Raw genomic sequence first — 12827 nt, 5'->3', positions numbered from 1 at the left:
TCAATATGAAAAAGGTTCAATATATATCGATATAATGCGTATGGATTGCACAAGCATGGTGAGGAGGTGTAACAACTGATTTATCTACCTCAGATTTATAAAACGTTTTGCAGTTTATCAAGTGTTTGTCTTTCTCTGCTCGCTCAGGAGCAAAAATCTGTCTTTAAACTTAAACGAAATAATGATGTGACATTTATCGTGATGATTATTAATATCATCTGATAGGAATGTTTTTATCTTAATATAATTTGTTGCCATATCGCCCAGCCCTAAAAGACAAATCCCATTTATAATTTTATGGATGAAGACATCATGACCGGATCTGGAGATGCTCAGCGATGCTGCAGGGAGGAATCTTTGCTTTTCGTTCTCTTTTACTTCAGCAGCTCCAAAGAAAAGTGTCGTCGGGCCGCAGCTCTTCTGTTTCGTCTTGTTTAACCCACAGACAGGAAGGTGTGCTTGTGTCAATCATCCGCTCTCAGCTCACCGGGGTCTTCTCTTCATGCAGATGGGAGAGGCTGATCTGAACCACACTCTGCCACCGAGTACACTCACGACACACACACACACACACACAAACACACACACACACACACACCAGACACACACACGCATGCACACACACACTGCTGATCTCACCAGCATTTAGAAAGCATGTGGGTTGTAGATTAATTTGCTATCATACTTTTACATGTCCATCTTTATCCTCCCTTTTTAAAAAGCAAACACCTCATTTGAAGCATAACACCTTCTGATTATTATTTTCCTGTTTGTTCTTCCCCTGGATGTTTTCCTCACTAAGTGGCCACAACTCTTACACATCAACACTCCCCCCCCCCCCCCCCCCCCCCCATCCCTTCCCTTCTATCATTCCCTCCAACCCCCTGCTGCTGCTGCTGCTGCATCTTTCTGACCCAATGAGGCCCCCTACGGGTGCAAACTCACTGATGCCGCACTGAGCAGGTGCATTCAGAGATGGAAGCCTTTCATTTTTTTTTGACGTCATTTGACCCATTTTTCTGCATACTTTCTTCTCTGCATGAGGAGATGATGGTGCTCGAGGCACTGTAAAATAAAGCTAAGCACAGGGACGTGACGGGCATTTGAATTTGAACGCCAGACACAGAATCTGATTGTTGTTTTGATGGGATTTTAAAGAAAACCAGATGTGCAGTGTGACCTTTGCCACCAGATACTCCAGGTGGACACGGTGTTGTCGTGGTTTCTGTCGTGTTTGCAGGAGAAGCACCTGCCTTGGACTAGTTTCAGTGCAGAACTTGTCAGTGATGCAAGTGTCATATATTTTCACAGGACATTTAACTTACACAGCCCTCTTTGTTGTGAAGGACACGGTGACTGAGTTAAGGCTTTTCCTCTCTTCAGCTCTATTGTTCACTTTCACTGAGGTGAATTAATCCGCACCATATTTATCCGCCTATCCTATTGCGCCACACAGTGGTGTCACCCAGCCCCTCTCTTTCTCTCGCGCTGTCTCCAACTTTGAAACGGAGACAGTGTTTGGCTTTTAATTGGCTGTGGACTGTTGGTTTCTCAAGAGCATCGATGGTGATTATGCTCTCAAGATCCATAACAGTGTCATAAAGACAAGTCAAGTTTGTAGGGACGCCTGTTCATTAGGGAGGAAACAGCAGCGTTGACTTCAGCTGCAGTGGGAGAATCGCATGGAGCTGAGCCGTTTGTGCGCAGAGAGGGCACAAACGCTGCATGACGCCAACTGCAGGCCTCTGCTTCCATCTAGTGGCCGCTCGTCGCCACTGTCTCCTCCTTCGCCTCTCCAGCCTCACCCTCCCCTCTCTCCATCACTCCCTCTCCATTTAATATCGGCACCGTGGCGAATCTAATCTGGATCTCCTTTAAGGCAATAAAACCCAGATAGCTTCCTTTAAAATGAAAAGCGCCGCCTATTATAGCTTTGAAATCCTCGTTTATTTGGCGATGTGCGCGATAGAGAGAAAAAAAAGGATTCATGTCGAGGTTCAAATGGGCAGGATGACGAAGATCCATGGTGTCCCAAGTGCACATTTCCTCGAGTATTGTATTCCAAGGTATATAATATCGTTATCCACGCGGGTTGAACTACACTGCACGCCAAGATGCTCGCTTTAATGTCGCGCCGCTTTATCCCTCCGAGCAGCTAAAAAGCAATTTCCGATAAATCTGACCCTGTTGCTGAGCTGGTGGAGAGGTGGTGTAATTTTCTGGTACGTTAATGACAATACAAGGGGTGCAAGAGAGAGGACTCTCGTGCGTAAAAGTTTACCCACAGAGGATTTCACACAGCGAACTGTTTTTGTCTTGGTCTCGGTTTAGGGAGAAACATAAACACAAGGCTGGTGCACAGAAATGTGAGTGTGTGTGTGTGTGTAAGGGTGGGATTTAAGAAAATATTAAGAAATATAAATGGGATATTAAAATGTGACGTTTCCAAACCCTGCGTACACGCGATTGTTTCTATATCTTTCCAACGACGAAATATCTTTACGCACAGCTCCACCAAACACCTGTCAGTATCCTCGGTTTGCATCCAGCATCTCCTCCAGATTCCGAATCTAAAACTAAAATGAAAACAGCAGCTTCCACATTTACTTCTTAAATTAATCACTGGCAGCTAATATTTGCACATTTCTCTACGTGTATGAACAGCGCCACGTGACTGCACTGTGTCGGCGTATGAATCCAGGAAAGTGCTGGCGAACTCCAGTTTTTTAGTTCGAGTCGTGGTTTTTTTTACACCTCACGCGGAAGTCCTTACTCTTATGGTGTTATATACATTTTTTCCATCGGTCTATTCAGAAAAAAAGAGGCTATAGGCCGGCGCTGTCCAGTGGGAGTCAACGCAAACAAGGAAGTACTCTGTCTGGAATTAAAAATAGTTTTTTGCGCTGTGACGAGCCACTTTTTTTTTTGAGGGGCAGACAATAATCACCCTTTCACTTTGGAGCATGGTGGGATGGAGGGTGAAGAGAAATGAGAGGGCTGTTGTTGGCATAGCTCTATCAAGGAAGAAGGACTCCCTGTTATCTGTGAATGGGGCTCCTTTTTCTGACCAGAATAGATATAGCACGAATTTTTAATTCGTTTTTCTTTCAGAGACAACAATGCTTTATTTGAGGGCCTGATACAAATTGGGGCTTGTGAGAGATCCTTTTCTCCTTGTCCGAGCCCAGCTGCCCATATGGGATACAACGTGTGCAGCAAAGATCACAATGGCACCGAGTGACAGGCGGGACAAAAAGCCCAAGGATACATCTCCCTGACTCTGAACAGCACCAAGAAACTCTGTCAGTCTCTCTATCCACACTGTTTGCATCCTCAATCCTGCAGCTCGTTAACATGCACGCCTCTGACATCCTGCAACACCAGGCCCTGGGCTTTTATCTCTGTGCTGTGTCGTGTATTATGCAATGATGGAGTCACAGAGCTATCCCCACGAGAGATGCGAAATCTACAGGGCAAAGATCCTGGCCACACTTAAAGTCTGCATTCTCCTTTTACGCACGATTTTTTTTTAAAAAAACTGTATTTTCCTCAGATTGGTTCAGTTTAAGACTGATTTGAAAGAAGCCAGCCAGAGTTCACTAAAATCCAATCGCAGCGAGGCAGCTCTTTATCACTGCCACGGATCAGTTCATGTTTCCACGGTGCGCACTGCGGATCATATCACATTTCTACCCCACATCCACTTTCCCACCATTTCAGAGGTGTAGGAGCGGTTATCAAAGCAGCGCTCCTTATTTCTCTTTTTCTTATTTATTTATCCACGAATAAATCAAATAAACGAAATCTACGAGCAAGTTGCTAAATTAATTTGACCTACAAGCTCCGACCAGCGGCGCAACACAAAACCGGTCTGTCAGGGACAAATTGAGTCTGTGTCGCTCCACAAAAGCAGTAGCCCCCTGAGACTCAATTCGGTAAATAATTAGCAAATCTGCCCAATTTAGCTGTTTGTTCAGTGATGATAGGGGCGAGTCTGACATCTGTTCTGAGATTTGTTTCTGTCCCGGGACAAACAGAATCCATGGATTTCTCCACTGCGGTTATCATATTTACCCAAGATATTGACCGGAGTCTGATAATCCGCAGTGCGCTCTGCAGCGGATCACTGGGGAGCCGTTTGCGCTTGTTTTGGTTCCACCTTAAAAGACCGTGGTGTCTAATAGAGCAAAGTGTATTTTACTGTGGGGGTGTTGCTGCTAATACATTATATGATGATGTAAAAAAAAAAAAAATCACTTTTATTAGGCGGTTAAAGCCCCTGAGGTCCGTGCGCCTTTTTCAGTGGAAGGTTGTTCGTGGTTAAACAAAGAGAGGCTGGTGCGTCATTGATTATTCCAGCTCTATTTGCAGTTTAGCGCTGAACGAGATAACAAAACATTTATTGCAATTGAACATTTTTCCCCCCCCCATTCTTCTTCCTCCATAACCGTCCACTTTACACCCGAGGCCGGGAGTGGTTGGTGATGCAGTGAAAAGAAGAGCTTTTGACTCAAAAGCTTCTTATGTGGAGAAGCCCTCTTATATTAAGTAAGTGGTTTTTAGTCTCATTTCACGAGTGACTTTGGGCCCTTTATTAGTGAGGTGTTTCGGATTCAGAAAAAAAGGAAAAATATATTCCCTGGATTAATTTGTTTAAAAAAGGAGAAAAGGCTGAAGTGCGCTGGAGATTTATTCCCATAATCGAGCTCCATTCTGTGCCACAATATAGCGTTTAGCTTCTTAGCCTTTCATTGTGGAATAGGACACTTGTATATAAACCAAACCCTCTTTCAGAAACACAGCTTTTTATTTGAAAAAAATCCTTATAAAAATGTGGATCTTTAGCCATCACTGCGAGGCTACACTGATATTTACATTTGTGATTTAGCCAAAAAAATCACTCCCTCATTTGTCTTGTTTTTTAAATTTGGAAATATAATATATATTTATAGGTCGATATTTCAGCTCAACGCTCCCGAAAAGTTCTCTAGGTTTGCAAACATGTGCCACAGGATATTTACAGGAAATAAAAACCAAAAAGGAAAAATAGCTGAAAAGTTGCCAGTGTTTATTCATGGCCATAAATATTTTTTCGGTCCATAAAAGAAGCAAGAAATTAAAAATTTCTATAATTATAAAGTGGTTCGCACGTGCTGATAATAACACGAAGGGACAAAAGAAAAATAAAAAAAGAGAGGAAACATCTCTACAACCAACACACAACATACTTTTACAAATCAAAAAAAATTCACAAGAAGAGCATTGACATTCTTAATAAAATCTATAAGGGAGAGGTTTGGACCCAGTTCTCTTAACGAAAACACGTAAACACGGCGCACACATGAGCCCCGAATAAAAATGGTAGTATATATATGAGTCAAGCTGCAAAAATGAAAAGTCTTTTTGTTTTTTTTGTGTTTCTTTTTTTCTTTCTTTCTCTTTGCTTTGTGGTGAAACTCCCTATCGTGCCTCCAAGCCAAGTCTCTATAATTTCTCTCACCAAGTCCACTGTTGCGTTTGCACCAAATGGTGTGCTGTGGGGAACTGTGGCGTGGCCGCGGCGCTGTACTGCGCGTTATACTGCATGTGTTGGAGTGACTGGGCACTGTAAGCCGAGAAGGGGATCCCGGCCTGAAAAGTGGCCGCCAAGTCCTGAGCTTTAAGAGTGTGACAAGGCTTTCCATCCCTGACTAAGACGGGCACGGCCACCCGCCTGGGAGAAGGGAGATGGGTCACTTCCATACCTTTCTCGGCCCGGGCTCTCTTCATCTTATACCGGTGGTTCTGGAACCAGATCTTCACTTGGGTCGGGGTGAGGCGGATCAGGCTGGCCAGGTGCTCCCTCTCCGGGGCGGACAGGTACCGCTGCTGCCTGAAGCGGCGCTCCAGCTCGTAGGTCTGCGCCTTGGAGAACAACACCCGCCTTTTCCGCTTCTTGCCGGAGTCGCTGCCGCCGCTGCTGGAGGTCTCCTTGTCGTTGTCCGGCGATTCGTCGTCCGCGGACGGCTCCGGGGACTTGGCTGAGTCCTGCGAGCTGGCGGAGAGACCGTGCACTGCGGCAAGAAACGGGAGAAACACTGTCAAAATGTTATGTTGTGAAGTTCTCAGTGGGCATTTTATTTATCATCTCAAGCACAGGCCATAAAAAAAAGTTTCCATGCATTTGGAAATGAACTGTGCTGGTGCGTAATAGGAGAAAGAAAAAAAAAAAAACCTGTTAATGATCGAGCACTTGTCAAAACAGGATTACGCACAGATTCACAAGCCACACAACATGTTTACAACATGACTGGATTGTAACACAGCCCGGCCGTTCTGCTGATTTTAACACTTTGGTGCCATTGAAACGTGGGAAGCAGAAAGAAAAAAAAAAAAATTCTCCAGCTTGAATTTTCCACAAGCAGCTCGAGTCAGTGAAGCATTAAAAGATGCATTGTCTGCGCACAAATCCCCACAGAATGCAGCCCCATGCGTTTCACACCGCAGTTACACTCCGAGCAACTTAGAGCCCCCGGTTTTCTTAGTGTTTTTGTGTTGCTTTTCCGCAAATTCATTACATTCTCAAAATGAGGTGAGCCCTAAACACTGCATGCATTTGCTGAGCAACCAAACGCCCCAAGACGAGCGCACGGTGCATAGAGATGAACGCATGCACGCCACCCAAGGGCATCGTTACTGTGGAACACAGGAGGCTGCATGCCATCGATTATGTCTTAATGCAAACACACACATATCCAGGAAATAAAAAAAAACCCCGACACAAGTCATTATCAACGTGATCAACAAGGATTGTGAGACTCTACTTACATGAATATTGGATGCTGTCCGTAGTAGCAAGCCATCGTGTGTAAGGATTGTCACTACTGTCATAAAAGGGGTTCTTTAAAGGCAGGTTCTGAGCGTTTTCTAGAGGACTTTGCACCAAAACTCCAGCGGTTTTTGTCGTGGACGTGGTCTCCGATCCCTCCGTGTCTTCCTCCGCGCCGGTGATAGATCCATCTTCGTCGTTCGTGTCAGGAAGGTCCAAAATGTCCTTTACAGAAAAGCCCGTCTTTGTGTTGGTCAACGACATATTCTGGTGGAGGGGGGGAAATATGCAGGGGAAAAAAGTTGCTGCACCAGCTTTTTTTTTCCTCCTTCTTCTCCTTCTTCTCCTTCTTCTTCTTCTTCTTCTTCTCCTTTTCCTTCCTCTTCGGACAATCCGGCTGTTGTTTTTTTTGCAACAAACAAACAAATAAAAAAAAAGAGAGAAAGCAGAGGCGATGTTTCAGGAGGAGAAGGATGAGTAGGAGTCGCTCTATGCGCGGAAATACAGTCAAAGCAGCCACTGTGGGTGAACCATAGCCTGAGCGAGCAGAGCAAGGGGAGGATTGCAGCCTCTGTTAAGTCCAGGGAGGATGCCAAAGTGGCTGGAGTGCTATGTGTGGCTCATGGATACTGTGCTACTGCTGGGTGCTAGAGGGAAATAAGCCATTACCTTGTCCGATCGGTCCATATAAGGTTGGTCTCAACACATGAACCTGCAGTGAAAAAGCATTAAAAACCGCGAAAGGTTGGCCACGTGTGGGCGGGTCTTAGGAGTCAAGTGGATGAAGACAGTGTTTGCAGATGTGAAATTGTGGGTTTTGGGGAGATCCGAGCCTCTACCATTGGTGCTTCAGAGCATGATGAGTGGTGTAACGTGTCAATTAATTACAAAGACGGGGAGGGCCTTTTTTTTTCTTCTTTTTTTTACCACCCTATTTACATACAAAGAACCTCCAAGTAGCTTTATCCTCGCAATACTTACAAAAACAACACGTTTGAACAAATTGCTCCATGGCTTTTATATATATTTTTTTTATTTGACTTTCCTCACGTGCATTTCTTTTTGGGGATGTTGGTGCATGAAGTTGTTATATGTTTATTTTTTTTATTTTTTTCAGCCACAAAGAGCAGCTGTTGTTCAAATATTTCGCAGGATAATTTATGTAAACCTTCTGAGTCAATATTTTTGCCAGGGCTTAAGGACAAGAGGCATGTGTGTGGAACTGAAGCAGGACCGTGTTTGTTTGAAACCGCTAAGCAAAGTGTTTAAGACACTGGGCCCATCCAAATGAGTGAGTGATAATGAGGCCTATAAAAACAACAATAACAACACCGATAATATTAACAGCCCACTGCTATTAATAATAATGATTATTATAATGATAACAATGATTATTATAATAATAGTAATAATAATAACGGTGCATCCATGCAGGTTTACAATAAAAACAAAAGGCCTAAACCAGTTTATTTATGCATATTTCCCATGAATTAATTCTACTCATAATTTTGATTTTTTTTTTCTTCTCCCCCACACCCCCCCCTCAATAAATCTCCTCACTTTCATCATGGCAGCGCATCCTAATATTTGTTTTCCTCCCTCCTTTAAAGTGCTCCATCTTTGCCTTTTCCCCTCCTCTCTCCTGTGGAAATCCGAGTATCATTGTTGCTTACTTTATTTTCCTCCCCTTCAAGACTTTCCCTTTCGTTCTCCTCCCTCTGCCTCCTATCCAGTATGTGATGTGGGTGACAATGTTTCACGTTTTTTCTTTTTAACCAAGTCCTCTGCGCATCCTGGGTGGTCGGACCCGGGGCAAACACAAATACAAACCGATTGCTAAGCTGCAGACAATGGGGGAAATGTAGACAAATGTCCGGCTCCTGTTGGAAGCTTTTGTGCGGCCGCAGTTTTTGCATTTATTTCAGGGGCGAAATAATGGATGATTGACGCCCCGCGCACAATGCTTTCTAACTGTTTGGAATAAATCTGAGGTTGTTCCTAGTTGTCATGGCATTCAACTGCTTTCAATGGACTATCTCTTCATTCAATTCCTGGGCCCTTCCACAATATTAAGGAAGGTCCTTCATCTCAGCGCACACACATACACACACACACAGCAGACAGTTGTCTCATTTTCGAGGGAAAGATGGAGACTGTAATATTTGAATATATACTGAAATCGAATTAAATTTTGAAAATATTATGATTAATAATATTATTGTAATATTCAAAAATATTGATTCACATTATCTATATATTTTTGCATTATTCGAAGATTAATAACTGTATCAGCCTATTTTACATTTACATTTTAATATTATCTCTTCAAGCTTTATTTGCCAGATGATCTGTATGCACCTGACACACAGGCCCGAGTTAAATATTTCACCACACTGGCAGAATTAATCACAAGTCTCAACATCCCACAAAGGCTCCATTGAGCCGCACGGGCTGCATGGACAAACATGGAGCTGCGTCTGAGCCCCCTCTCAGGGGGGAAGAGAGGTTACTGACCTGATGCACTAAATCCGACATGTGCAGGGAGACATCCAGCCCGTGAAGGGACACCCAGCCCGCAGGAGACAAGACAAGAAGCCCAGAGAGCTTTACGCACCGCGGAGGACTGGCCCAGGCTGCAGCCTCCGCGCGCACAGGAAACTCACTTGGCCCATGAAGGACATTATTTCACTGAGACTTATTGAAAGTGTGTGGAGCCAAATCAGGCATGTGTGAGAGCACACAGACTTGTCACCCGTGTCACTCTGCTTTGCTTTTAGCTGTGTGTGAGTGTGAGTGTGGCACAGTGACAAGAGGGGAGTCACAGTAGGTTCGGTGACGGTGCGTGCACGGGAGCGCACTGGGGTGCAGACTGGTGCATGTGGCCAGTTGCCGGGGATGTACTATTTGATCAACTTGAGCCGAGGGTTTCGGAAAGAAGAGGTAAATGTGCACACAGGCTAAGTGGACGTACTCCACTTGGAGAGCCTATCGCCCTCTGTTTACCTGTTTACTTTCTCAGGTAGTTCAAACAGGCCGCTCGCCTTTTGCGCTCTGACAATGGCCATGTGCAGAGTGGGACCAGTCAACGGGACCAACACTGGAAAATGTTCAGAGTGCAGTAGATCCGCTCAGGATGCGTTTAGATGTGCAGTCATGGGAAGTTAATTTAGTATCAGAGGACACGGTAGGTTTTGAGAATTTGTTTTTATTTTATTGGCCTATTATTATTATTATTGTTATTCTTGTATTTTATTCTTTTTTATTTGCTTTGTATCTGTAATGTTTAAGTTGCAATATTAAATATTCTGATTCTAACAATCTCAGGAAGTTGCTCTGCTGGTTTTCCCCAAATCATCATCAGACAGTCCTCTGTGTGTGTGTGTGTCTGTGTGTGTTGTAGGTGTGTGTGTGTCTGTGTGTGTTGTAGGTGTGTGTGTGTGTCTCTGTGTGTGTGCGTGTGTTTGTGTGTGTGTGTGTGGTAAGATGGACAGTAAAGAAAGGGCCTACACAGACGCGTCAGGATTTAAAGGACAATACGGGGCACAAGGCCGGTGCTTTATTTGAGTCCATGTTGACATGAAATCTTCACACGTGACACTAAAACGAGACTTTCTGATCGTAGTTGTAGTAGCAATACTCTCTGTGATGCATATTAAACTCTTGTGCGTAAAAACTGTGCGTAAAACCATGAACACCCACAACCCTTTTTTCCACGTGATCACTGCTGCTGTAATTGTGCTATCAACACTTTCTCCATTGCTCCCACTTTGATATCATAAGCAACAGAGCTGACTGGTTATTACAGCTCCTTACATGTGTTTTTTTTCCTTCTTCAAACACAGCAGCAATGGACTCGTCCGAAAACAATTAATTTTGCGGATGAACCCCCCTCCCCTTCCAAAAAACACGGGCCCCGTCTGATTAATGATAATTCCCTCCTAAAAATTCAAGCCCACGATTGTTGCCAAATAAGTGAAGAAAGAGCTTTTTATATTCCTGATTAAATAAATCTTTCGATTGAATGCGCAAATAAGAAAAATGCCGCGGGAGGATCCATAATAATGTTGATCATCGCCTGCTTTTAATCGCGGAATTTCAGCGCGTTTTGACGCCTCCGGCAGAGAGTCAGTCTTTGATAAAGGTAACCCCGCCCGCCTCCGGGTGTCCATGATAAATGGAACAGAGTGACAAGACCGATTTCCTCCCTCTGTGATTAAAAGCCTATATATAATATGCAGGTAAAGCCGGGTCCGGTTTATTTATGGGGGCTAAGCCATGGCCCGAGGACACTTGGCCGCAGGGTACAAATCATTTTGGAACCCGTTTGGATTTTTCTTCTTTTTTTTTTTTTAACAGAAATCCCGCCACCTTCTCCTCCCGGGCACAACGTCTTTCTTCTTCTCCTTTCCTCTAATGATTAAACATGTCACGGCGAGATTATAGCGGTGCGCCCGTGCCCCGAGGAGATGCCTTCATTTGTTAAACCACCAGTTTATTTGTAACGGTGAATTTCATGCCATGCTGTGCCATCGCCTTAATCTTTTTCTCCTACTCTCTCTACTATGTAAGACGAATTGCTGAAAAGAGGTTTATTATTTTTTAATCACTTCCTATTTTCAGTATCGCTCTGACCTGTGTGTGTGTGTGTGTGTGTGTGTGTGTGTGTGTATTTATGTACACGTGTGTGTGTGTGTGTGTGTGTGTGTGTGTGTGTGTGTGTGTTTGTGTGTGTGTGTGTGTGTGTGTTCAGGGAGGAGGGAGAGGGAAAAAATGGACTGAATCCCTGAAACTTCTTCATATAAATCAAATTCTACAACTACATTTTGCAAAGATGTGGAACATTATTAATGCAACTTAATCAACCAATTAAATAAATAGATGAATAGATAAATCATGATAAATCATCCTCTCCACGAGAAGCTGATCTGGCCCTGCTCTGCTCTGGATGGCACAAGTGCAGACAACTTGTCCTCCTTGTTCGTCAGCCTGTGCGTGTGTGTGCGTGTGTGTGTGTGTGTGTGAGTGCAGTAGTAACACTGACAGCTGTTGACATCTGTAGAGCTCTAGCGGTCTCTACCGGCACTTTTAAGAAACAACAGGGGGTGCTTTTAGTGTACAGTTAGGCAACTTCTAATAACCAATAGTTTGGAAGATGTGCAATGGATCCAGATACATGTTATGATATAAGGACTGGTAAGTGTTTTTTAAATACTTAAGCTGCACGCAAACATACATTATCCTCGTATATGTCCACTACATATCAAACTGCTCTTCAGTAATAACAAATTACAAGCTCAACGATTATGTGAGCGGTTAGTGTATTGTTTATCAAGTGTTATTTTCTCTGGTTGTGTGAATCTGGATGGATTAAAACAAAAATAAAAACCTCTTCATATTTGCAATTCAAATTTTTTTTAAAGAAATGAAGACATTTCCAAATGCTGTGTACATGAATTCTCCTGAACGAGGTTCAGGCCACGCACTATGTGCCACCAGAAAGAAAACATTCACCCAAGCTCAGACTACCCACGTGAGTGCGTAATGATCACTGCTGGCTAAAAAAAAAACGCCCAGGCCTACACTTTGAATAAGCATGCTATTTTAAATAGAGATACAAATAAAGAAAGAGGTTCAGGGTCATTTAACAGTGAGAGAGCAAGGTGCACGCTGGTGCGCGTAAAACTGCAGCAAAAACACAAAATAAGCAGTGTCTATTAAGCTGTGAAAAAAAAACAGAGAAACCCGTGTATGCAAACTGACTGGAGCGCTTACCTATAGTGGAGAGGGGGCCGGATGAGTAGCCAGCGTTAAGACTGCGCGCAGAGTTAATGAAATATCTCCAAATGGGAGTCAGGAGTGCGTGCAGAGATAAGCCTGATGTGGTTTATATACCCAGAAAGCAAGTGCTCCTTTTCTCATATTGTCCAAGAGCGTTTGCACGGATGGCCAAGTGGCTCAGCTCTTGCTGACTCGCTCACATCGCACCGTGTTTGTTTTCCCCCTTGCTATGACGTGTGAC

The 12827-nt window shown here is 43.8% G+C and overlaps 1 protein-coding gene across 5 annotated transcripts; it reads right to left on the bottom strand.

The window, feature by feature from the left end:
• Positions 1-5052: 5052 nt before the first annotated feature.
• Positions 5053-12621, bottom strand: nkx2.2a (NK2 homeobox 2a). 5 transcript variants are annotated; one of them, XM_034576392.1, is made up of 3 exons: positions 12581-12621; positions 6808-7205; positions 5053-6077 (listed from the first exon to the last, which is right to left on the bottom strand). In XM_034576392.1, the coding sequence occupies exons 2-3, from the start codon at positions 7070-7072 to the stop codon at positions 5497-5499; spliced, it is 846 nt and encodes a 281-aa protein (XP_034432283.1). In that variant the 5' UTR covers positions 7073-7205; positions 12581-12621; the 3' UTR covers positions 5053-5496. The 5 variants fall into 5 exon arrangements, with proteins under 5 accessions (XP_034432283.1, XP_034432281.1, XP_034432282.1 ...); XM_034576390.1 differs by lacking the exon at positions 12581-12621 and adding an exon at positions 9323-9643; XM_034576391.1 differs by lacking the exon at positions 12581-12621 and adding an exon at positions 7478-7857.
• Between the last annotated feature and the right edge of the window lie 206 nt (positions 12622-12827).

This window comes from Hippoglossus hippoglossus, chromosome 22, assembly GCF_009819705.1.
Source record: "Hippoglossus hippoglossus isolate fHipHip1 chromosome 22, fHipHip1.pri, whole genome shotgun sequence".
NCBI classification, from domain to species: domain Eukaryota; kingdom Metazoa; phylum Chordata; class Actinopteri; order Pleuronectiformes; family Pleuronectidae; genus Hippoglossus; species Hippoglossus hippoglossus.
The sequence above is the reverse complement of the archived record's forward strand: the minus strand, read 5'-3'. Positions and strand labels throughout refer to the sequence as shown.